The sequence below is a fragment of the Pseudophryne corroboree genome, chromosome 10 (assembly GCF_028390025.1).
Source record: "Pseudophryne corroboree isolate aPseCor3 chromosome 10, aPseCor3.hap2, whole genome shotgun sequence".
Classification (NCBI taxonomy): Eukaryota; Metazoa; Chordata; class Amphibia; order Anura; family Myobatrachidae; genus Pseudophryne; species Pseudophryne corroboree.
The window spans coordinates 51,758,685-51,782,029 of record NC_086453.1 but is presented as its reverse complement, the minus strand read 5'-3'; the positions used below and the strand labels follow the sequence as shown (position 1 = coordinate 51,782,029).

Here is a 23,345-nt window from a genome sequence, read left to right as displayed (position 1 = left end):
TGTAAGTAGTTTAAAATTGACCATAATTCTATTTCTCAGAACTCATGGTACATTTTAAAAGCTCCCGATACTGTATCTCCTGTTCTTGTTTTACCTGAAATATTTGATAATAAATAAAATTATATATAGAAATAATACAATAAAATGAACAAACAAAAGTAAACCAATCTCGCTGAAAGAATCAGAACTGTTTATAATGTGACATTTATTTATAGCAAATGATGGTCACGCTTATTCCATCGCTACCTCTCCAGTCTCTGACAGCGACATTCATTGCAAATAATGGAGTAAGCATTCTAGTGGTTACTACATCAAGGTGGCTCCCACCTGCCTTCCACACCCAGCAAATGTATCAATGGGAAAGTGGAATGGAAGGCAAATTCGGCTAGGCGAAGGGGGTGATTTGGGCTGTCGTTGCTGGCGCTGAAACGCAATGGCTGATTAGCCCCTTTCGCATCTAATTGAATTTCACCATTGATAGTTGGCACTACATTAATCCAGTCATGCATTCTCCATAACACAAGAGGGCAGCATTGAGCTCAGTCATCCAAACTCTGTGTAACATGCATTACCAGCTCTACATACGTGTCCTCTAATATCCTGCCGTGTTAGCTGGTTAATGTACATTGTGACAATTGTGGTTGCCATGTATCGCACAAGCTCTAACTTAATTCTTTCTTTCAACAGTCCAAGCATCTCTATGGACGAGGAGAAAAGGTAACAACCAACTTACTCCTTTTGTACTGGCTATGTGTAGTGCAATGTTCAGTTGCATTGGTGTAGCCCTGAACCCCCGCACCGTCTATTATTACACGGCACCTTACACAAGCAGGAGGCTGTGCCAGTGGTGCATACATTGTTTCTGCCATAAGAATCCTTGCCACTCTTCTCAGACATGCTCCTGGGCTCCTCTCTCTCCGCAGTTCTGCCATTGTCCATGCCATTGTCGCATACATGAAGCACATCGGAGTGAAGACGAAGGCGGCGGATAGCAAAAAATCCAAAAGTGGCTTCTTCAGGAAAATGGTGAGAAGCCGCATTGGAAATCATGGGCTACATGTTTTACTGGGAGTCTAGCGCTCTTGCTGTACTGTGAGTGGGAGCAGACCTATTGCTACTTCATCGTAAATGACTGCGTAAACTGTAATCTCCTACCTACATTATATAATAATACACGTATCCACCTACTCTGGGAGATAGACAAACCTTTATGAATGTGGTGATCACATCGGCTGTAGTTTATGCACTTTTTTTTTAATGATGTGTTCTTAGGGTGTGTACACACTAGGCCGACACCTTCATGATTTGCCGTATCAGCACAACAAAGCGTGCATATCGCCTTGTGTGTATGCACTATTGCTCGCTCCCGTAGGTCACATGCAGCGTCTTCCGGTTGGCCCTGCTGCAAGGTCAACCGGAAGATATTGCCTGTGACCCAGTGCATATTAATGAAGGACTGAACAGTGGTCGTTCCGTTCTTCATTAAATTTTCCTGGTGGGTATGGACAATTGAAGGGAAATCGGCCCGACCATCTGGACTATTGCCCATCGTTCAGGTGTGTAGCCGGCATTAATGTTTAGCCCTTTTAACACATCTTTTCAATTTTTCATTGATATTAAGACCATGACGTGGAAACATTTAGCACCAAAGAATGTTGTCTATAACTTATCTACTTGTGAGCTAGAGATATCAGCTGGCATGCAGCAATATATTTTGCAGTGAGCGATGTATAGAGAGCCGTGACTAATCATTCATTTCTAACTTTTGGAAAAAAAGTTGTTGTTTTTTTTAAACAGAAAACCACCCAGTCTGAGTAATGCCTTCAATCTCTCCCTTCCAGGTGTCTGCAAAAAAACCAGACGAGCCGCCGAAATCCAAGAAACCGTTCAGTATCTGGAACCGTAGTGAAACTCCTCACAGTGAGTACTGGGTGATAGAGCAATGATTTGCACATGGGATAATACACCCTGTACTGTGCGATATTGGAATATTCCAACATATGTTGGAGTTCTCTGAGCATATTATATACACACCTGTTGGGCTCTGATTGCGCCTGTATAGGAGCTTGGGTCACATTACGTAGAATTCCTGTTTATTGAGTGTCCTTCTCCCTATGTTCCCTTGCCACCTCGCTCGCCAGGTAGAGATATAGAGTGGAGGAACGATGTGTCTGTATAAGAGCTAATTTTACTAGCAATAGATATAATACACATTGCACACTTGGTCTTATACAAAATGCAGTGTAAAACCTTTGTCCTGTATGTTACTTTCATGTCTCCCCTTTACTCCCCCCTGCTGTACTTGCTACAGACCCTTTTTCTAGGTGGCCTTTGCTCTATATTGTCAGACACATTCATGGAATTGTTTACTCTGTTTTGTGGTGTTGGCCCTTTCTGCACATTTCCTTTCCAGGCTTCCCCTCCTCTGTATGTCATTCTCTAGCAGTCTTCTCCTCTGGTTCCGCACTCTGTTGAAGATGCATGACCACGTTGCACGGTGGTCTCTTCTTTGAGTGGACCCTTTGTCTGTGCATAGTGAAGGCAGTCCATTTGTTGGTTAAACCAGTATTCCCGCCTCAGTGATGTCACTAGTTACTATTAGCTTGAATGAATATTGGCTTGGTCCACAACATAACTGCCTCCACCTTGTTTAGATGAGGTCCGGGAACAATGCTTGGCAATGTGTTGGGAATGTGGGTGGTTTACTCCTGTCCTGGCTTGTCTTCATGCCTTGTTTTGTTTTTCTTCTCTCTGCTCCTCCCCGTGTTGTTCACAGACGTTGAGACCAGACCGACAAAGGTTGAGGCTGAAGGTATCTTTTTAAATTTAGACCACTATATCTTCTCACCATATCACCAGCTCTACTCAACCAAATGCATGATGGAATGTGCCAAGTGTTCACCGTGTGGGGGTGGGGGTTAAAGCATGGGGGACACTTCTTCTAACTAATGCACTTAACCAGTTTATGACAGGACCATTAATGATTGCAAATTCTTTGTGCTTGAGAGAAAGCCTCAGTCCCACAAAGAGCCAGTGTTGGGTGCTAGATACATTACCCTTTAGCTGTTGTTGTGCCAAATACACAAACCTTTTCTGATCATTATGTCTGGGTTTATTGAAACACTTTTTGTTTCTATTGTTTAAGTTATAAAGGTCGGTGTTACCATTGAAACGTATGGGGAGGGTAAAGCACTTGAATATAATGAACAATACTGATGGCCATTTGTACAAATGGTATTATGTTTTCAAGGGCCCTGGAAGCCTAATGAAGAGCGGCCTACATGTCTGGGATATCTTCTGCAACAGGTCTACTTACATGAGGGATTCCACATCTCTAATTAAAGTGCTACGTACTGTAGGGTGCTGTTGGTGGCTTTGAATGTTAACAGACCTTGTACAGTAATAACCCAGAAAGATGATGTTGAGATGGTAGTCAGTTGTCTACTTGTCTTATCCCGATCTTCCAATATCTGAAACTTTCATGTTCAGTTCCATTAAACGGAAGGTGAAAGCAAATTTGGGGGTGGTCACCTTTCTCTTTGTCCTGGTCTTGTAGAACAGATATCAGTTAGCTACTTAGATAACCTTACAGACATGAATATGATTCGTCAAGAACCCTATCTTTCATCTGTCCACTGTCCACAGCATTCACAAGGTTCCAATTCAGTGTGTAATATGGGAAAAGACCATTATTGCTATTGGTCTCCAATAGTTGGAGAAGATGGCTGAACTATAGGAAGAGAGGTACATGGTACAGGTGCAGAATTGACCCAGCAGGAACATTGGAGATCTGTAGCATCTGTCCCATTTTCAGTCTTTTGTAAGTCACCTCTTTCTTTTGTAGACAGTTGGTGGGATCATAGTAAATGCAACTAATTGGTCAAGGTGTGCACCTGACCGTCCTAATGCTCTGATCCAATATGGTTACAATCGAACAAGGTTTGCTTATGTTGACTCTTCCTGATGGCTATGTATTATGTAGGCAAAGTAACTTTAATTTGAATTTAGCTGTAGCGATACCTTCCGTCAAAATTTTGCTCTTCAAAATGAAAACATGTCCTCCCCACTGATTAGACGCAGGGTGCTAGACTGAACACTACACACAACACTACACACACACACACACAAACACACACAAAAAAATTTATTTTTATTTTTTTAAATAATAAGATTTTTTTTTTTTTTTTAATCTAGCTGTCTGGGTATTTTGGGGGTGTTTTTTTTGCATGTTTTTTATAGTTCTGTATTTCCCAGATTGACTTCATTTTCGTGGCTTCACCTCCCCCATCTGAGGCTGTAACCCTCTGTGTGCTGTAACACTTTGTATGGCCATTGGTCCTGTTTGACATCTTATTTGACATCCTGATTTGGATATTGATATTGGGCTTTAACTGCTGCCTTTGGTGTTTGTTATATACTTTGTTACACAGCCGCTAGTGGGTGTCTTCTCACGGTGAGCGGTGAATAGTCAGACTGTCAGATTGCAGCTGAGCTTTTCCAGAAGGGATGGTATTCAGTGGTTCTAGTTGTTGGCAGAAAGAGGAAACAAGAGTCTTATTGTAAATATGGCACATTGGCCAGTAATTGAACTATTCAAACATTTGACTGAGGGGTAAACCAGAACTGTTTTTGTTTTATCACAAGGGACAATCCCTCCTTTCTGTGCCACTGGGCGGCTTTTACATCTTAGGGTGTATTCAGTCAAAGGTCTGGTCGGAAACCTTGCGCTGCAGGAGGGAAATCCTTACTCATTTTTGGGTGCGAGCAAAAATTGGCAGGTCTATCCTGCCTGGGTAAACCCGCATTATCGTAGCACAGGAGCGGAACCTCACCATGAATTACATTTACCCCCAAATGTATAAATGGCATATTGGGCTTTAGAACCAGAAAATCAGGTCTGTCTGTTGGGACTGAGGCTTTCAGATCATATTCTATTTTTATAATTATTTTGTATTGTTGTTATTATTATTATTATTATTATTATTATTATTGTTATATCCGTTAAGACTCCTCACACCTGGAATGGGCAGAGAATTGTCATCTCACACTTCACTTACTAACAATATATACACATATATATTTTTTTCTTTGAGTATAATCTTGTAGTTGTTGGTAAAATAACTTTAACAAAATTGTCCTAGGTAGCAACACGTCACTTGTGAGTTTTTATTGTGTGTTTTTGTGTAGTTTTTTTGTGGGATTTGGGGGGTTATTGCAATAGTAGGTGATAATTTAGTCTCCCGTAACCAATATGTTTACATAGAGAATTGCTGGTGTGTATATATGGTGACGATGGCTCATTTATGCTCCTACCTCTGTTCCCCTAGCTGAAAAGCCTGTTGCCCCAGAGAGAAGAATCAGTCAAGGTCAGAGAACGTTTGACAGGAGCGACAGCAGCTCCACCAAACCTAAGATCACCGCTGAGGGTCCCGAGCCTGGAGTTTCTGTGACCATACACCCTCCGCCCAGTGAGCCAAGTGACAGTGACACAGGTGAGGTACAAGCGGAGTCTTCTGATGGAACCTGGTCCTTTCACCTTGTCCATGCATGCGAATGTGCACTTTCAGACTTGATTATTGCCTGGTTTAAAAGTGGGTACACACTAATAGATATATCTGCAGATCAATTGATCGGCAGATATATCTATGGATGGATCGGGCAGTGTGTTGAGCATACACACTGCCTGATCCGTCGGGGACTGACGTCATGAACTGGGCGGGCGTGTATGCACGCCCGGCCAGTTCATCTGTCAATCACCGCCGGCCGCCGCAGCATGTGTACGGGCGGTCGGCCGACCGCCCCGTACACACACAGCGACGCGCCAATATATCGGTAGATATATTGGCCGTCGGCTGTGCTGTGGGGCCGACGCGATACGTCTGTGAACGACGGAGTTCACAGACGTATCGGCCGTACACACTGGCCGACGGTCCCGCGATATATCGGCCGTTCAGGAGAACGGCCGATATATCGACCAGTGTGTCCGGGCCTTAACAATTAACTTGATCCATATATGATGGCTCCCTATTGGGCTCAGTGGTGTTTGGGAGCCTAGACACAGGAGCAGATGGGTGTAAAAGACAAAGCAGGGTTAATTTATATTTTGTTTTAGAATATTTCTTCACTTCGGTGATTGTGAATATTTATTCCTGCCTTCACCACAAAGCGAGATTAATCCTGAATCTCATTACACAGTGTTCTAATTACAGATGTGTCCTCCTACATCTAGCCTCTATATGCCGTGCAGCGCATCTCGCGTGACTGAGCGTCCAGGTCTTAAGCAGCTCTGTTAGTGTCGGGTGTCTTTTTTTTTTTTTTGCCCACAAATGTGACTAGGACGCGTCAGGAGACTCTGCTGATTATTCTGATATGCGACACTGTGTGCTGCTGAGTCTGTATATGAAGCACAGCGGAACTTACCATGGAAAAATGCTGCGGCTGCTGCATCGTAGCACTTCATATACAGATTCAGAGACTCGCACAGATATAGAAATGTCATATAACAAATTAATCGGCACAGCCTCCTAGTTTGTCTTAGCCACATCGCATTGCGACCTAGACATATTTTCAGCAAAAAGATGGAAAGAATACTCCTGACGCTAGCGGAATCTCAGGAGACCTGGCGCACCGAGAGGGGCTGTTTGGCGCCACTGCAGCGATGATGTATGAGGACACATCTGTAGTATATGGAGCTTAGATAACTGGCTGGTAACAATCATTGGTGGTGCAAGAGTGGGTACTGTAATTTGTTACTGCGCACACATCTTTATCTCTATTCCCCATACTAGTGTCTGACGGGACATCGCTCGATGTCACTGATGTGTCCAAAGGATCTCCGACATCTGAATTATGCCCCACAGAACAGCAGGAGGACAGTGCCGAGAATGACAGGTAAGATGGATGAGTCTGCTGGAGTAGGTCTGAGATGATACCGCTTCCAGTCTCTCCTGTGCCCACGCTGTGCCGTTCCTTTTCCCTGGCAGCTAGATGGATCCTTTTAGACATTCTTAGCTTGCTTTGATCAGCTGCTTGTAATTGTTATCCACTCGGCTGAGCGTAATGATTGAGGCTTTCCAGTTGCTTGTTCCTATCTACACATTGCTTGGCTGCGTTGTCACTATTGACCGGCCTGTCCGATCCCGCGTTCAGGGATTCGATGGAGTTGAGTGGAACCTTATGTTATGGAGAGATGCTGCGTTATGCCCAACTTACCTAGCTGCCTGCCTGTGTCCATGGGAGAGATCACTGCTAAGGCCTTGGCCAGGCAGAGGTTTGCTAAAACTGTTCTACCCTGCTTACCTGAGGAGTGCATCGACTACCCATCGCATCGCTACAGACCAACAGCGCTCGTCCTGCCAGCCTCTCATTAGCCTGTATTCGCTCTGTAGCGCCATTATCCTGGCAGCAACCAGGTCTCATGTACGTCGCTAAGCCATATATGTCCATTTTGTACCGCTGTCCACAATTTATCCTCCCAATGTGCTGTGTGTCGCTTCATGTGTCCCTCGTGCTCTGTAGCTCTCGTCTACCCATCAACACCTTCCGTTGGCTTTTTACCACGTCTTGTGATTTTTCTTAAATGTCTTCCTCTTTGCCACCTGTATAACCCCACCTGTCCCTACACCTTTCTTCTCATCTAACCCTATATTTTACCTCCCTCTTGTGCTTCCCTGTGGTGGTCGTGTCTTACCTGCAGAGCACTGACTGCACTAGAATGTTCCTTGTTCTGTGTCTGTCTAAGGCTCCCTGATTCCCTGCTTCTGGTGTTGTCCTGTCCCGGCTTAGGTGACCTCACCCAACTGGGCCCTGGAAGCCTACAGTGGATGGACGGTGTGCTTGGTGCTTTTGTTAGCTTTGCGTACAGTGCGGGCTTTGACCGAAGGATATGCTTTTGTTACGCTGCTAACTGTGGCAGCCTGTAACGCAACGTTAACCTTTCGGAAATGTGGTGCGCATCACCCCGCTGAGCTTTCAGCCTGAGTAATAGGGTATTTGTTTGGAATGATTTAACCCTTGCCTGCTCTGTTTACAGACGGAAGAAAAGGTCAGTGCATGTTTGTGATCTCGCACCCGAGGAGATTTCTGTATTCTGCTAGAGGCTTTATAGAGAGCCTGGCTAAGTATTCAACACTGTGCCCAAGTTCCTTCCTTTTCTTCCCCACTCTTATCACCCGGCTAACCCCAGCTAGTTTCCTTGCTACCCGAGTGCTCGGTACGAGCTGGCGTCAGAAATGTGCTTTCACTGCACAGAATCTGTGATGTCGGGATGTTGAACTATTATTTTTGCTTTCTATATCGTTTTTCCATTTTCTTTGTTTCGCTTGCGCCTCCTTTAGAACGGAGACAGAGCCATCGGCTGCCTCACTGTCTCAGGTCAACAATTTGCCTCTCAATAAAGCTATTTTACCATAAATGTCTTAAAAGGGCATACCCCTCTCTGGACGTAGTCATTTTGTGAGCTGAACCAGTATTCGGGAAAGGCCATCTATAGATTCAGGAGTCACCAGTGACCTCTTTGAGACAACTCAAGGCTGCCATTGTGTGGGATGAAGAGGTCCAGGAGTTTCTGGGCTTGTGTAGAAATTGTCCTCCTAGTGCAGTAGTTCTTAACCTCAGGCCTCAACTGTCCCCAACAGGTCACTATTTCAGGATGTCTGTCTGTGGAAGCAAGTGGGAACAAAATAGTGACTCGCCTGTGCGTGGTTGAAGAAATCCACAGAACCTGCAGTGCTGGTGGTACTTGAGGGCTGGAGTTGAGTACCCCTGCTCTAGCATACCATTGATCTGTTGTGTTAGATATAGTATACACAGACACGCGTTTGTCGTTTTGGACCATTTTTCTATAGACAACTTTTTTGTTTGTGTAAAGAAAGCAGTCCAAAAGTGATTCTATGTGGAACACAGTCCAGTGATAGGGATTTCTATGGTAGCCCAATCACACATTGACACTCCCTACAGTGCAGGGTTTATCCTCCACTTTAGGGTTCTATGTGCATACCCTTGGAGAAAAATAAAGTGGATAGAAATAAACCAACCAGCTCCTAACTGTCATTTTTCAAATACAGCCTGTAACATGGCAGCTAGGAGCTGATTAGCTGGTACTTTATCACTTTTTAAGGCTTAGCACACCTGGCCCGATATATGGTCGACTTTGAAAAGTGTTTTATTCAATGCTACTCTTACTATTTGTTAATACATATTTCTCTTACGTCCTAGAGGATGCTGGGGACTCCATAAGGACCGTGGGGTATAGACGGGCTCCGCAGGAGACATGGGCACTATAAAGAACTTTTAGTATGGGTGTGCACTGGCTCCTCCCTCTATGCCCCTCCTCCAGACCTCAGTTAGATCCTGTGCCCAGAGGAGACTGGGTGCACTACAGGGGAGCTCTACTGAGTTTCTCTGATAAAAGAATTTTGTTAGGTTTTTTATTTTCAGGGAGCACTGCTGGCAACGGCTCCCTGCATCGTGGGACTGAGGAGAGAGAAGCAGACCTACTTAAATGATAGGCTCTGCTTCTTAGGCTACTGGACACCATTAGGTCCAGAGGGATCGGAACGCAGGTCTTCCCCCCGCCGTTCGTCCCAGAGACGCGGCGCCGTCCTCCTCGCAGAGCCGGAAGATAATGAGTATAAGAAGAATGAAGACTTCAAAGGCAACAGAAGACTTCAGATTTTCCCTGAGGTAAGCGCGCAGCGGTAACGTTGCGCGCCATTGCTCCCACACATTACACACACTGACAGGCACTGATGGGTGCAGGGCGCAGGGGGGGGGGGGCCCTGGGCAGCAATATAAACCTCTGGACTTGCATTTTTAGTATATGAGCTGCGGAGGCAGTAGATATATACATTCCCCGCCATTATTTGTACATTTGAGCGGGACCGAAGCTTACCGCTGAGGGGGCGGAGCTTGGTCTCACAGCACTAACCAGCGCCATTTTCTCCACAGTACACTGCAGAGACGCTGGCTCCCCGGACTCTCCCCTGCTGAACGGTGATACAGGGCTGAAAAAGAGGGGGGGGGGGGGGGGCACTTGTAGGCGCAGTGAGTGTATATCACAGTTAATATATATAAAAGCGCTTTATCTGGGAATTGGTTCCAGTGTCAGTTGGCGCTGGGTGTGTGCTGGCATACTCTCTCTCTGTCTCTCCAAAGGGCCTTGTTGGGGAACTGTCCCCTTATAGATATATCCCTGTGTGTGTGTGTGGGTGTCAGTACGCGTGTGTCGGCATGTCTGAAGCGGAAGGCTCATCCAAGGAGGAGGTGGAGCAGATGATTGTGGTGTCTCCGTCGGCAACGCCGACTCATGATTGGTATGATATGTGGAATATTTTAAATGCAAATGTGACCTTATTACATAAGAGAATGGACAAAGCTGAGTCCAGGGAAACAGCAGGGAGTCAATCTACGGATTTGACTGGGTCACAGGGCCCGTCAGGGTCTCAAAAGCGTCCCCCATCCCAAATAGCAGACACTGATACCGACACGGATTCTGACTCCAGTCTCGACTATGTTGAGGCAAGGTTAGACCCAAAGGTGGCCGAAAGTATTCATTATATGATTATGGCAATAAACGATGTTTTGCATATCACAGATGAACCCTCTGTCCCTGACACGAGGGTGCGCATGTATAAGGAAAAGAAACTGGAGGTAGCTTTTCCTCCATCTCATGAACTGAACAAATTATTTGAAAAAGCTTGGGAAACTCCAGACAAAAAACTGCACATTCCCAAGAGGATCCTTATGGCGTATCCTTTCCCTGCAAAGGACAGGGTACGGTGGGAATCCTCGCCCATGGTGGACAAGGCTTTAACGCGTCTGTCCAAGAAGGTGGCGCTACCGTCTCCAGACATCGCAGCCCTCAAGGATCCTGCGGATCGTAGACCGGAAACTACCTTAAAATCTATTTATATACATACGGGCTTTGCTCAGGCCGGCAATAGCATCGGCATGGGTTTGTAGCGCAGTGGTAGCGTGGACAGATACCTTATTAGCTGACATTGATACCCTGGACAAGGATACCATTTTACTGACTTTAGGTCACATTAAAGATGCAGTCTTATATATGAGAGACGCTCAAAGAGACGTGGGGCTGCTTGGTTCCAGAGCCAACGCCATAGCAGTTTCGGCGAGACAAGCTCTGTGGACCCGCCAATGGTCGGGTGATGCCGACTCAAAGAAGCATATGGAGGTTTTACCTTACAAGGGTGAAGTTTTGTTTGGGGATGGTCTCGCGAACCTGGTTTCCACAGCTACCGCGGGTAAATCTACATTTTTGCCTTTTGTTCCCCCACAGCAAAAGAAAACTCCACAATATCAGATGCAGTCCTTTCGGTCGCATAAGTCCAGAAGAGGTCGGGGCTCCTCTTTCCTCGCCAGAGGTAAGGGTAGAGGTAAGAGAACACCTGCTTCGGCTAGTTCCCAGGAACAGAAGTCCTCCCCGGCTTCTGCTAAATCCACCGCATGACGCTGGGGCTCCAGTGAGGGAGTCCGCGCCGGTGGGGGCACGTCTTCTACTCTTCAGCCAGGTCTGGGTTCTGTTAGACGTGGATCCTTGGGCGTTGGAAATTGTATCCCAAGGTTACAAACTGGAGTTCAAAGAGGTGCCCCCTTGCCGATTTTTCAAGTCGGCCATGCCAGCCTCTTCCCCGGAGAGGGAAATAGTATTAGATGCAATTCAAAAGCTGTGTCAACAGCAAGTGATTGTCAAGGTTCCCCTGGTCCAACAGGGAAAAGGGTACTATTCAACCCTGTTCGTGGTCCCGAAGCCGGATAGTTTGGTCAGACCCATTTTAAATCTAAAATCCCTAAACCTGTACTTGAAAAAGTTCAAATTCAAGATGGAATCACTCCGGGCAGTGATATCCAGTCTGGAAAGAGGGGATTTTATGGTGTTGCTGGACGTGAAGGATGCCTACCTTCATGTCCCCATATTTCCTCCTCATCAGGAGTACCTGAGGTTCGCGGTACAGGACTGTCATTGCCAGTTTCAGACGTTGCTGTTTGGAGAAAATCCTCGGGGCCCTGGAAAGCCCAAAGTGATGGCGGAAATGATGGTGCTCCTGCGCAGGCAGGGAGTCACAATTATTCCGTACTTGGACGATCTCCTGATAAAGGCGAGATCGAGAGATCAATTGCGGAAAAGCGTGTCGCTCTCCCTGAGAGTGTTACAACAACACGGTTGGATTCTCAATCTGTCAAAGTCACAGTTGATTCCAACGACTCGACTATCATTCCTAGGCATGATTCTGGACACGGAACAGAAGAGGGTTTTTCTACCAATGGAAAAAGCCCAGGATCTCCAGAACATGGTCAGGGACCTGCTAAAACCAAAAAGAGTGTCTGTTCATCAATGCACTCGAGTTCTGGGAAAAATGGTGGCAGCCTACGAGGCCATCCCCTTCGGCAGGTTCCATGCGAGGACATTTCAGTGGGACCTTCTGGACAAGTGGTCCGGGGCGGGTGGTCTTCAGTATGCCGACTGACGGGATCCCAGCGCACAGTATACCGGCGCCGGAATCCCGACAGCCGGCATACCACGACCCCCCTGGAGGGAGAATAAAATAGCGTGGCGAGCGCAGCGAGCCTGCAAGGGGCTCATTTGCGCTCGCCACACTGTCGGTAAGCCGGCATACCATACTGAACCCGTCAGGGTCCCATCTGCAACTACATCAAAAGATAAGCCTGTCCCCCAGGGCCAGGGTGTCTCTCCTGTGGTGGCTGCAGAGTGCTCATCTTCTAGAGGGTCGCAGGTTCGGCATTCAAGACTGGGTTCTGGTGACCACGGAGGCGAGCCTCCGAGGATGGGGAGCAGTCACAAAAGTAAGAAATTTTCAGGGTCTATGGTCAAGCCAGGAGGCTTGTCTACACATCAACGTGCTGGAATTGAGGGCCATATACAACGGCCTACGACAAGCGGAGTATCTTCTTTGCGACCTACCAATTCTGATTCAATCGGACAACGTCACAGCCGTGGCTCATGTAAACCGCCAAGGCGGGACAAGGAGCAGAGTGGCAATGGCGGAAGCCGCCAGAATTCTGCGCTGGGCGGAAAATCACGTAAGCGTTCTATCAGCAGTCTTCATACGGGAGTGGACAACTGGGAAGCAGACTTCCTCAGCAGACACGATCTCCATCCAGGAGAGTGGGGACTTCATCAAGAGGTCTTTGCAGAGATAACAAGTCTTTGGGGACTTCCTCAAATAGACATGATGGCGTCACGCCTCAACAAAAAGCTTCGGAGGTATTGTGCCAGGTCAAGGGACCCTCAGGCAGTAGCGGTAGACGCCCTAGTGACACCATGGGTGTTTCAGTTGGTCTATGTGTTCCCTCCTCTGCCTCTCATCTCAAAAGTGCTGAGAATCATAAGACGAAAAAGAGTACAGACAATACTCATTGTTCCAGATTGGCTTCGAAGGGCCTGGTATTCGGATCTTCAGGAGATGCTCACAGAAGATCCGTGGCCTCTTCCTCTCAGGGAAGACCTGTTGCAGCAGGGGCCTTGCAGGTTCCAAGACTTACCGCGGTTGCGTTTGACGGCATGGCGGTTGAACACCGAATCCTAGCTGAAGAAAGGTATTCCAGAGGAAGTTATCCCTACTCTGATAAAGGCTAGGAAGGAGGTAACGGCGAAGCATTATCACTGTATCTGGAGGAAGTATGTATCTTGGTGTGAAACCAAGAATGCTCCTACGGAAGATTTCCATCTGGGCCGTTTTCTCCACTTCCTACGGACAGGAGTGGATATGGGCCTAAAGTTAGGCTCCATTAAGGTACAGATTTCGGCACTATCTATATTCTTTCAGAAGGAATTGGCTTCTCTCCCAGAAGTCCAGACTTTTGTAAAGGGAGTGCTGCACATCCAACCTCCTTTTGTGCCCCCAGTGGCCCATGGGACCTTAACGTGGCTTTACAGTTCCTTAAATCACACTGGTTTGAACCCCTTCAAACGGTTGAATTAAAATTTCTCACCTGGAAGGTGGTCATGTTATTAGCCTTGGCATCTGCAAGGCGGGTGTCCGAGTTGGTGGCCTTGTCTCACAAGAGCCCCTACTTGATTTTTCAAGTGGATAGAGCGGAATTGAGGACTCGTCCTCATTTTGTGCCTAAGGTGGTTTCTTCATTTCATATGAACCAACCTATTGTGGTACCTGTGGCTACGAGTGACTTGGAGGACTCCAAGTCCCTGGATGTAGTCAGGGCCTTAAAAATCTATGTAGCCAGGACGGCTAGGGTTAGGAAGACAGAGGCTCTGTTTGTCCTGTATGCAGCCAACAAGGTTGGCGCGCCTGCTTCTAAGCAGACTATTGCTCTCTGGATCTGTCACACGATTCAGCAGGCTCATTCTACGGCTGGATTGCCGTTACCAAATTCGGTAAAGGCCCATTCCACTAGGAAGGTGGGCTCTTCTTGGGCGGCTGCCCGAGGCGTCTCGGCATTACAGTTGTGCCGAGCAGCTACTTGGTCGGGTTCAAACACTTTTGCAAAATTCTACAAGTTTGATACCCTGGCTGATGAGGACCTCGCGTTTGCTCAATCGGTGCTGCAGAGTCATCCGCACTCTTCCGCCCGATTTGGAGCTTTGGTCTAAACCCCATGGTCCTTACGGAGTCCCCAGCATCCTCTAGGACGTAAGAGAAAATAAGATTTTAAACCTACCGGTAAATCTTTTTCTCCTAGTCCGTAGAGGATGCTGGGCGCCCGTCCCAGTGTGGACTAAATCTGCAAGACTTGTATATAGTTGTTGCTTACATAAGGGTTATTTTACAGTTGAGATCGGTCGTTGACTGATTCTGTTTTTGTTCATACTGTTAACTGGTTGCATATATTATAGGTTATACGGTGTGGTTGGTGTGGGCTGGTATGAATCTTGCCCTTAGATTACAAAATCCTTTCCTCATATTGTCCATCTCCTCTGGGCACAGTTTCTCTAACTGAGGTCTGGAGGAGGGGCATAGAGGGAGGAGCCAGTGCACACCCATACTAAAAGTTCTTTATAGTGCCCATGTCTCCTGCGGAGCCCATCTATATCCCATGGTCCTTACGGAGTCCCCAGCATCCTCTACGGAATAGGAGGAAAAGATTTACCGGTAGGTTTAAAATCTTATTTTTTCTTGATTGACTTCTAGTCCATCTTTGTGTATTCTGCTGCTTCGCTTTTGCGTTCCAACAACGTCCCTTCTGTTTTATGCTTTGTTCATCCTTCTTAAACGCACACTAGTCTGGTGATCTTTTTTAACTTTTCCCCTCTGTATAGATTGCTTTATCTCTCCTCCTCATCTTGTGTTTTCACCACTCTTCAGCCCTCCCCCCCCTCCCCCTCCCCAATCTTTCTTTTTCCCCAAGTCTACATCCACTCCCATTGCATGCTCACTCTCATCACCACCTCTTCTCATCTTTATTGCTTGGTGTTCGGGACCCTTCTCCCCCAAATCTACGGCGTGACATGGACAGGCTTTCTAGTAAGCTGGGGCGCTCAGAGAGCTTGCGAGTTTATGAGCGCAAGCGTTCACAGCGAGGCTCCTCCAAAGGCAAGCAGACGCGCTCTCGTAGTGATGTGGATCTGGATGCTGCCGTCCGCGCCAACGACCTGCAGGTCATCTCAAGCAAATCTGGGTCCAAGCGAGGCAGCATCACGTAGGTTTAGCTGCATCCTGTGGGATGGATGGTTTATTATTATTATTATTATTATTATTGTTGTTGCTGTTGTTTTTTCTTCTCCACAATCCTAATAAGTGTTGGCAGTGACTTATCTGTCCTGTTTCAGGTTTTTAGAGAGCTTTGTTCCATTTTTACAGGTACCTTAGAACCATAAAGTAATCTATAATGAATAATGCATCTTGTAACACTTGGCTTCTGCACTATTTTACAAAGATTGAACATGAGGTGACCAAATATTGCATCCAATGGTTTAGCCCAACACTTGTACAGCTAGCTCTCTGATTTGGCCACACAGATCTGGTTGTCCACGTCTTTGGTCAATATAAATGAATCATGGTTGATAATTTCCGGGTTCTTCCTCCAGGTTGGCCCCTCTCACAATTTTATATGAGCCATTGGCCAACCGGTTTTTTTGCCATGATAGTTAAGACCTGATCAGATTTTGGTTGTCTAGAGTGATTATGGGGCCATGCCAATATTAGACCTCTTTGGTTACTGCTTGTCCTCATAGACTCCAAAGAGTCTCTATATAGAGGTCATTTCCGTAGTAAAACAAAGTTCCCCGGTGACTGTGTACATACTGGAGAGAACATTTAGGGGTATATTCAATTAAAGTCGGATCCATTCCGACATGTATTTGTCGGAATGGATCCGACAACCCCTATTCAATCCCATCTTAATTCGACTTTTTCAAGTCGAATTAAGATGGGACGCAGAGGAGGTGAAGGGGGGTGAGCCACGGGGGGACAGCCGGCGGTCATACAGGGAGATCCTGCAGCAGGATGTTACTCAGCCGCCCGACCTCACGGCAGCTTCCACCCGGCTCCAGCAGCGTGCTGGAGCCGGGTGGAAGCTGCCGCGAGGTCGGGCGGCTGAGTGACATCCAGCTGCAGCGCTACTGTAGCGCTGATCTCCCTGTATGCCCGCCGGCTGTCCCCCCGTCTCCCTGCGGCTCCCCCACCTCGCCTCCTCTGGGTCCGCATCTCATTCCAACATCATTTTGATGTCGGATTGAGATGGTCGAAAAGGGGGCCAAAACCTGTCGGATTTGGCCCCCGTTTTCGACATCGACACGTGGATCGGCAGCTATTCCGCCGATCTATGTGCTTTTCGACAAGTTGAGTTTATCGACTTGTCGAAAAATTTAGCAAAATATTGAATAGGTCGAATCTGGATTCGACCTTAAAAAGTCGAAAACTGCCGTCTTTTTCGACAGACGTCAGTTTTCGACTTCAATTTGAATATACCCCTTAGTCCAGTGTTCTTTTTATACCCTTAACTCTACCTGTGGCAGTTTCTGACAGACCTCAGGAAGGAGAGCCATGGGGTGTAAAAGAAACCAGCCCTGGAGTGATTTATAATGCAGGCTGGTTGCTCAACTAGTGAGTGAAGTTGAACTGTCTGCTCAGCTCCTGGGCCAGTGTTCTGTGTATCACTCAGGACTCCTATTGTGTGGTTTGGGGTGAATGGGGGTGGGGCTGCACTGCTTACCCTAATTTCAAACATAAGCGGTGCTACCTTGCTGAGATTTGTAGTGCCTCACAGATAAAGAGGAAAATGCAGGTGCACACTCTAAGCACTAAGAACACTGGTAATCTCTACAATTTAACATGTAGTTAAATTGAGGTTCTTAGCAGAATGTTTGGCCAAAAATGTGGTCCATCTTCTACGGCAGGGTGGCCTCCCTCATCAGGTGGGTCCCTAAAGTCCCTAATACTGACATATTATATCAATGTATCCAGGTCTTACCTGTCCTAGTGCCCATTGTAATATGTATACTGCAAATCCAAGCACCCATACTAATTAAAACACCTTTTTTTTTGTCTTTACTTTGATACCATTTCCGATTCATCCCCAATGTATTAAATCAATTAATATCAACATGGTGATGGATCTTCTTGGAACTCCTGTTCTTGCAGGAAGTAACTGTTTTTGGTACAGGTGATCCATGCATCTTTTTGTCCACTGAACCAGTGTTCCTGAAATATAGCCGTTGTGTTCACTAGGAACCTGTAGCACCACGGAGACACTTAATGCATCATAGCAAACGCATCAGTGTTCAGTCACTGATCATTGAGCTACTTGTGTCCTTTTTATTCGGATAAACCCCTCTCTTGTTGTAACTTTACCCATTTCTCTTTGCAGTCCTGAGCCTGGAGGGAGCACGGAGGGTCTGCAGTCCTTTCTGTCTCCCCAGTCTGAGGATAATGAGCCGCGTGTTCCGGAGGCCGAGAACGACCCTCCAAACTGGAGGGAGCTCGTCCCCCAAGAAACACTCCTCGGGCTGAAGAAAAGCGAAATCAAGCGGCAAGAGGTCATCAATGGTAGGGTGTACAATCAGTCGCTCCCTTGTTCGTTCATGTCATGTGATATTATGAGGGAGGTGCGCCGTTCATCTCTTGCACTCCACCACTGTAGAGGCTGATGTAATATTCTTGAGAACCATCATTGGGGCAGATGTATTAACCTGGAGAAGGCATAAGGAAGTGATAAACCAGTGATAAGTGCAAGGTGAAAAATGCAGCAGCCAATCGGCTCCTAACTGTTAATTTACATATGGGAGCTGATTGGCTGGTATGTTTATCACCTTGCACTTATCACTGGTTTATCACTTCCTTATGCCTTCTCCAGGTTGATACATCTGCCCCCATTGTTTGTTGGGCACCATAAAACCCAGCAGCGCTGGAAAGTCACCATGTCAAAATACATAGTTAATATAACTTTATAGATTGTTTGTTTGTTTTATGTGACTGGCTGTGTATCGTCTTAGATTTTAAAGGTGAAAATCTTAATTTGATTGACTTTTTTTGTTTTGTTTCCGGTTAACAGTAGGCCACCTTTGTAGCCTTTTACTTGCACACGCCTGCAATAATGTCACTGGTTACTGCCCGATTAATTAGGCCACGTGGTCACGGAGATGGTTTAAAAATCCGCACTGCATAAAAGTGTATGTTGGAGTTGAATTAATTGCAATGAGTTAAGTCCAGTTCCAGCGTTGTCTGTCGAGAGAATCCGTAATTCTGATCTATAATAAAGTCCGGCTGCGTGATGTCTGCAGCGTAATCTGGCATGTTACAGGAGATCTCACCCTAATTAGGAGATCCATATAATAATTTCCCCTTGAAGTGCTCTAGTACATACTGTACGTAGCAGTTGTCAAAAGGTCTCTAAACCCTGCACGTCTCTGCCTCCATTGCATAGCCTATGGGGATCAGTACTAAATCCCGCTGGATGGGATCCCGGCGGTCGAAATACCGACGCCGTAATCCCGACCACACAATCCCGACACGGGTGGCGAGCGGAACACAGCCCCTTGCGGGCACGGTGTCTCACTACGCTCTGCACACTGTTATATTCTCCCTCTATGGGTGCCGTGGACACCCACGGAGGGAGAATATGTCGGGATTGTGCCGGTCGGGATTCCGGCGTCGGTATTTCGACCGCCGGGATCTTGACCGCCTCCCAGCCTGTGCTGTAGAATTCTCTGTGCAGAATGTTAAAGTTACCCATCAAACCACTGTACGGTTATACCTGTAATGCCATGGCTGAAGGCATGATTCGCAGTAGAATAACTGGAAGTATTTGGTGACAGTGGGAACCGCAGTTCATACTGATATGACAGATGCTGTTGATTCCGCAATACAACTTTAAATTTAATTAATAAACCATTCAGCCCCAGTGGTCTGATCCAACGCACGAGTTGGTTGAAAACTTAACCATAAATATCACGCGGTGTAATAAAAGTTGTATTAGGGTATGTACAAGCCAACAAGTCTTGGTGATCTGAAGGCAAACATCCCAGTTATATGTATCTTTCTCTTCCTGACAGAACTGCTGTTCACAGAACATGCCCACGTACGGATGTTGCATGTATTACATGACATCTTCTACCTTCCCATGAAAAATACTTGGATCCCCACCATGGAGTTGGAGAACATTTTCCCCAGTCTGGATGACCTCATAGAGGTCCATGGTGAGTCCTGCACTCGTTGCCCTCTTTGTATCGCCCTCTGTGTTACCACCTCACCCTGATCACTCAGCCTGTGTTTCTGACCTCCTAGCTTTGTTCCTGGATAACTTGAAGAAACTGCGTCTGGAAAATAATTCCATCATCCAGGCGATTGGGGACACGTTGCTGCAGCGGGTGAGAAGGGGGGGGGGGGGGCTTCAAGGGTGGGGGCTTCTGCAGTATAGTGTGCTGATGGCTTTATCGCTTTAGGCATCACTGAGGCATGAGGCACTTTGATCCTAGTGAATTGGTGGGAAGAATATTAGAAAAGTCCATAAAATAGCAGCTTTTTCTATGTGTAAGTGATGGGTCTACTTTCACCTTGTGTTAATAAGCCTGTGTAACACCTAGCTAATCCCCCAGGGGGCACCAGCACTGACTTTGCAGTTGCTGCTATCTAGGGAGAACTCCCAGGCAACGCACGCCAGTGATACAGGGAGTAAGTTAATGCACACAGATAAATGTATGTGGGCTCACACCATCTGTCCCTGTCTCCTCCCTCAGTTTGACGGTACTGAAGGATTGTGGTTTCAGAAAATCTCCTCAAGGTTTTGCAGTCGGCAACCATTCGCTCTGGAGCAGCTGAAGCAGAAGCAGAAGAAGGACCCTCGATTTACCCAGTTTATTCAGGTAGGTATTTAGAGGGGCAGTCCTGTTTCTCATACGTCCTAGAGGATGATGGGGACGACATCAAGACCATGGGGTATAGACGGGATCCGCAGGAGACATGGGCACTCTAAAGACTTTTCATTGGGTCTAAACTGGCTCCTCCCTCTATGCCCCTCCTCCAGACCTCAGTTTTAGAAATGTGCCCAGGGCGACTGGATGCACTCTGAGGAGCTCTACTGAGTCTCTCTGAAAAGACTTATGTTAGGTTTTTTATTTTCAGGGAGATCTGCTGGCATCAGACTCCCTGCTTCGTGGGACTGAGGGGGCAGAAGCATTACCAACTTCCTAAAGAGTTTCATGGCTCTGCTTCTGGCTGACAGGACACCATTAGCTCCTGAAGGGAACTGAACGCTAGCTGTGTCTAGATGCTCACTCCCACAGCACGCCGTCACCCCCTTCACAGAGACAGAAGACAGGTGAGTATGAGAAGAATGATCTTCAATCAAGTAAGTGACGGCTGAGGTCCGGCGCGGCTGGCGGGAGCGCAGCGCGCCATTGCTGCCCACACACACAGGCACTGCAGGGCGCGGGGGGGGGGGGGGGGGGGCAGCAAGAAAAATACCTCAAACTGGCTAAAAGGGGGCATAAGATGCCCAGGCACAGCCCTACCCCCGCCAGTATAAATATTATGAAAAGTTTCTGAGGTAAAAAGGGCGGAGCTTCTTCCTCAGGCAGCCAGCACACTACTCAGCGCCATTTTCTCTCTCTCCTCAGGCTGCAGAGAACACGCTGGGGTCAAGTACAGGGTGCTATAAAGGGGGAGCACAAAGCGATTGTGGTTCATTTGATAGTGTATATTACTATTTAAAAGCGCTGTTAGGCTGTGGACATACTGTGTTCACAGGCAATACTGGCGCTGGGTTTGTGAACTGGCTGCTCCTATCCTGTGTCCCTCTGACAGATTTTACTGTGGGTCTGTCCCCAAAATAAGTCCCAGTGTGTCTGTGAGTGTGGTGTACACGTGTGAGGCATGTCTGAGGCAGGGAGTTCCTCCCCGGAGGAAGCCATTTTAGGTACACAGAGTTGTAATGTGGTGGCGCTACCGGCACACCAAGAGCCTGCATGGGTGAAAGAGCTACGTGACAGTATGCATCTGATTAACCATAGATTGGATAAGTCTGAATCTAAGGCTGCATGCTGGAGAAAATCTGTGGAAGATGTGATTTTTCAAGATGCTGTTATTCCTTATGCGGGCGGCCCCTCTGGGTCACATAAGAGACCATTTGCAAATGTTGTAAACACTGATACCGACACGGATTCTGATTCATGTGTCGACAATAGTTAATCCAGAGAGATAGATCATAAATTGGCAAAAAGTATACAATATATGATTGTGGCTATAAGGGACGTGTTGGAGGTTACAGAAAGCACTCCTGTACCTCAGGAGAAAGCTTATTTATGTAAGGAAAAGAAATCCAAAGTCACATTCCCTCCTTCACACGAACTAAATGCTCTGTTTGAAGGGATGTGGGTGAATCCTGATAAAAAAATTTGTATTCCCAAAAGGATTCACATAGCTTATCCTTTCCCGGTTGAAGACAGGAAAAAATGGGAGTCACCCCCTGTGTTCGACAGTGCACTTTCCAGGTTGACAAAGAAGGTAATTCTCCCTGCTCCTGGCACGGCTTCTCTTAAAGAGCCGGCAGACCGCAAAATGGAAACGACATTGAAATCCATTTATGTTACCAATGGTACACTGCTCACGCCCACTATTGCCTGCGCATGGGTGAGTCGTGCTATTGAAAAATGGTCAGAAAGCGTGTCATCCGAAATTGACATGATTGATAAAGATGAGATACTCCTTAAGTTAGGGAATATCAAGGACGCTGCCACCTACATGCTGGAACCAATGAAGGATATTGGACTCTTGAGTTCACAAGCCGCTACCATGGCAGTATCGGCTAGGGGGGCGTTATGGATTCGCCAGTGGAACGCGGATGCAGATTCCAAAAGAAACATGGAGGCTCTCCCATATAAAGGTGAGGCCTTATTTGGCGATGGCCTGGATGCGTTATTCTCGGCGGCTACCGCAGGTAAGTCAACATTTTTGCCCTCTGCGCCTGCACCGGCAAAAAAGACCTATCACCCGCAAATGCAGTCCTTTCAGCCCAATAAATACAAAAAGACGAGAGGTTCCCCCTTCTTTGCAGGTAGGGGAAGGGGAAAGAAGCCCACACCGGCTCCAGGTTCCCAAGAGCAAAACTGTACCCCTAATTCTGCCAAATCCCGAACATGCCGCTGGAACTCCTTTGCGGGAGGCCGCTTGGGTAGGGGCACGTCTCAAACTCTTCAGCCAGGATTGGATTCTGTCTGGCCTAGACCCCTGGGTGTTGCAAATAGTGTCCCAGGGATGCAAACTAGAGTTTCAAGACGTTCCCGCATGCTGATTTTTCAAAACGACTTTGCCAGCTTCTCCGCCAGAGAGAGAAGCAGTAACAGCGGCAATCCAAAAATTATGTCAAGACCAGGTCATAGTCCTGGTACCGTTGTCACAACAAGGGCGGGGTTTTTATTCAAGCCTTTTTGTTGTTCCGAAGCCGGACGGCTCGGTCAGACCGATCCTAAATCTAAAAAATCTGAATTTCTTCCTGAAAAGGTTCAAGATGGAATCACTTCGGGCGGTGATTGCCAGTCTGGAGGAGGGGGACTACTTAGTGTCGGTGGACATAAAGGTTGCTTACCTGCATGTTCCCATTTATACTCCTCACCAGACTTATCGGAGATTCGCGATTCAGGATTGCCATTACCAATTCCAGACGTTACCTTTCGGTCTCTCCACGGCGCCGAGGGTATTCACCAAGGTGATGGCGGAGATGATGGTCCTCCTTCGTCAGAAAGGAGTCAATATAATCCCTTATCTGGACGACCTCCAGATAAAGGCGAGATCCAGGGAGCAGTTATTACAAAACATATCCCTCTCCCTGTCAATACTCCAACAACACGGGTGGATCATAAATTACCCAAAGTCACAGTTGGAACTGACGACAAGGTTGTCTTTCCTCAGGAT

The 23,345-nt window shown here is 46.9% G+C and overlaps 1 protein-coding gene across 9 annotated transcripts in view; it reads left to right on the top strand.

The window, feature by feature from the left end:
* ARHGEF1 (Rho guanine nucleotide exchange factor 1) overlaps nt 1–23,345 on the top strand; it is a 139,764-nt gene that overhangs the window by 78,318 nt on the left and 38,101 nt on the right. For 5 of the 9 annotated variants that reach the window (XM_063942377.1, XM_063942374.1, XM_063942376.1 and 2 more), the window contains 12 exons: nt 688–717; nt 924–1,026; nt 1,842–1,920; nt 2,777–2,812; nt 5,328–5,492; nt 6,789–6,891; nt 8,033–8,044; nt 15,454–15,636; nt 17,806–17,984; nt 19,490–19,633; nt 19,722–19,804; nt 20,174–20,299. In XM_063942377.1, the coding sequence (XP_063798447.1) occupies nt 688–717; nt 924–1,026; nt 1,842–1,920; nt 2,777–2,812; nt 5,328–5,492; nt 6,789–6,891; nt 8,033–8,044; nt 15,454–15,636; nt 17,806–17,984; nt 19,490–19,633; nt 19,722–19,804; nt 20,174–20,299 (1,243 nt within the window). The remainder of the gene's footprint in view (nt 1–687; nt 718–923; nt 1,027–1,841; nt 1,921–2,776; nt 2,813–5,327; nt 5,493–6,788; nt 6,892–8,032; nt 8,045–15,453; nt 15,637–17,805; nt 17,985–19,489; nt 19,634–19,721; nt 19,805–20,173; nt 20,300–23,345) is intronic. The other 4 variants (XM_063942379.1, XM_063942378.1, XM_063942380.1 and 1 more) reach the window with 4 other exon arrangements.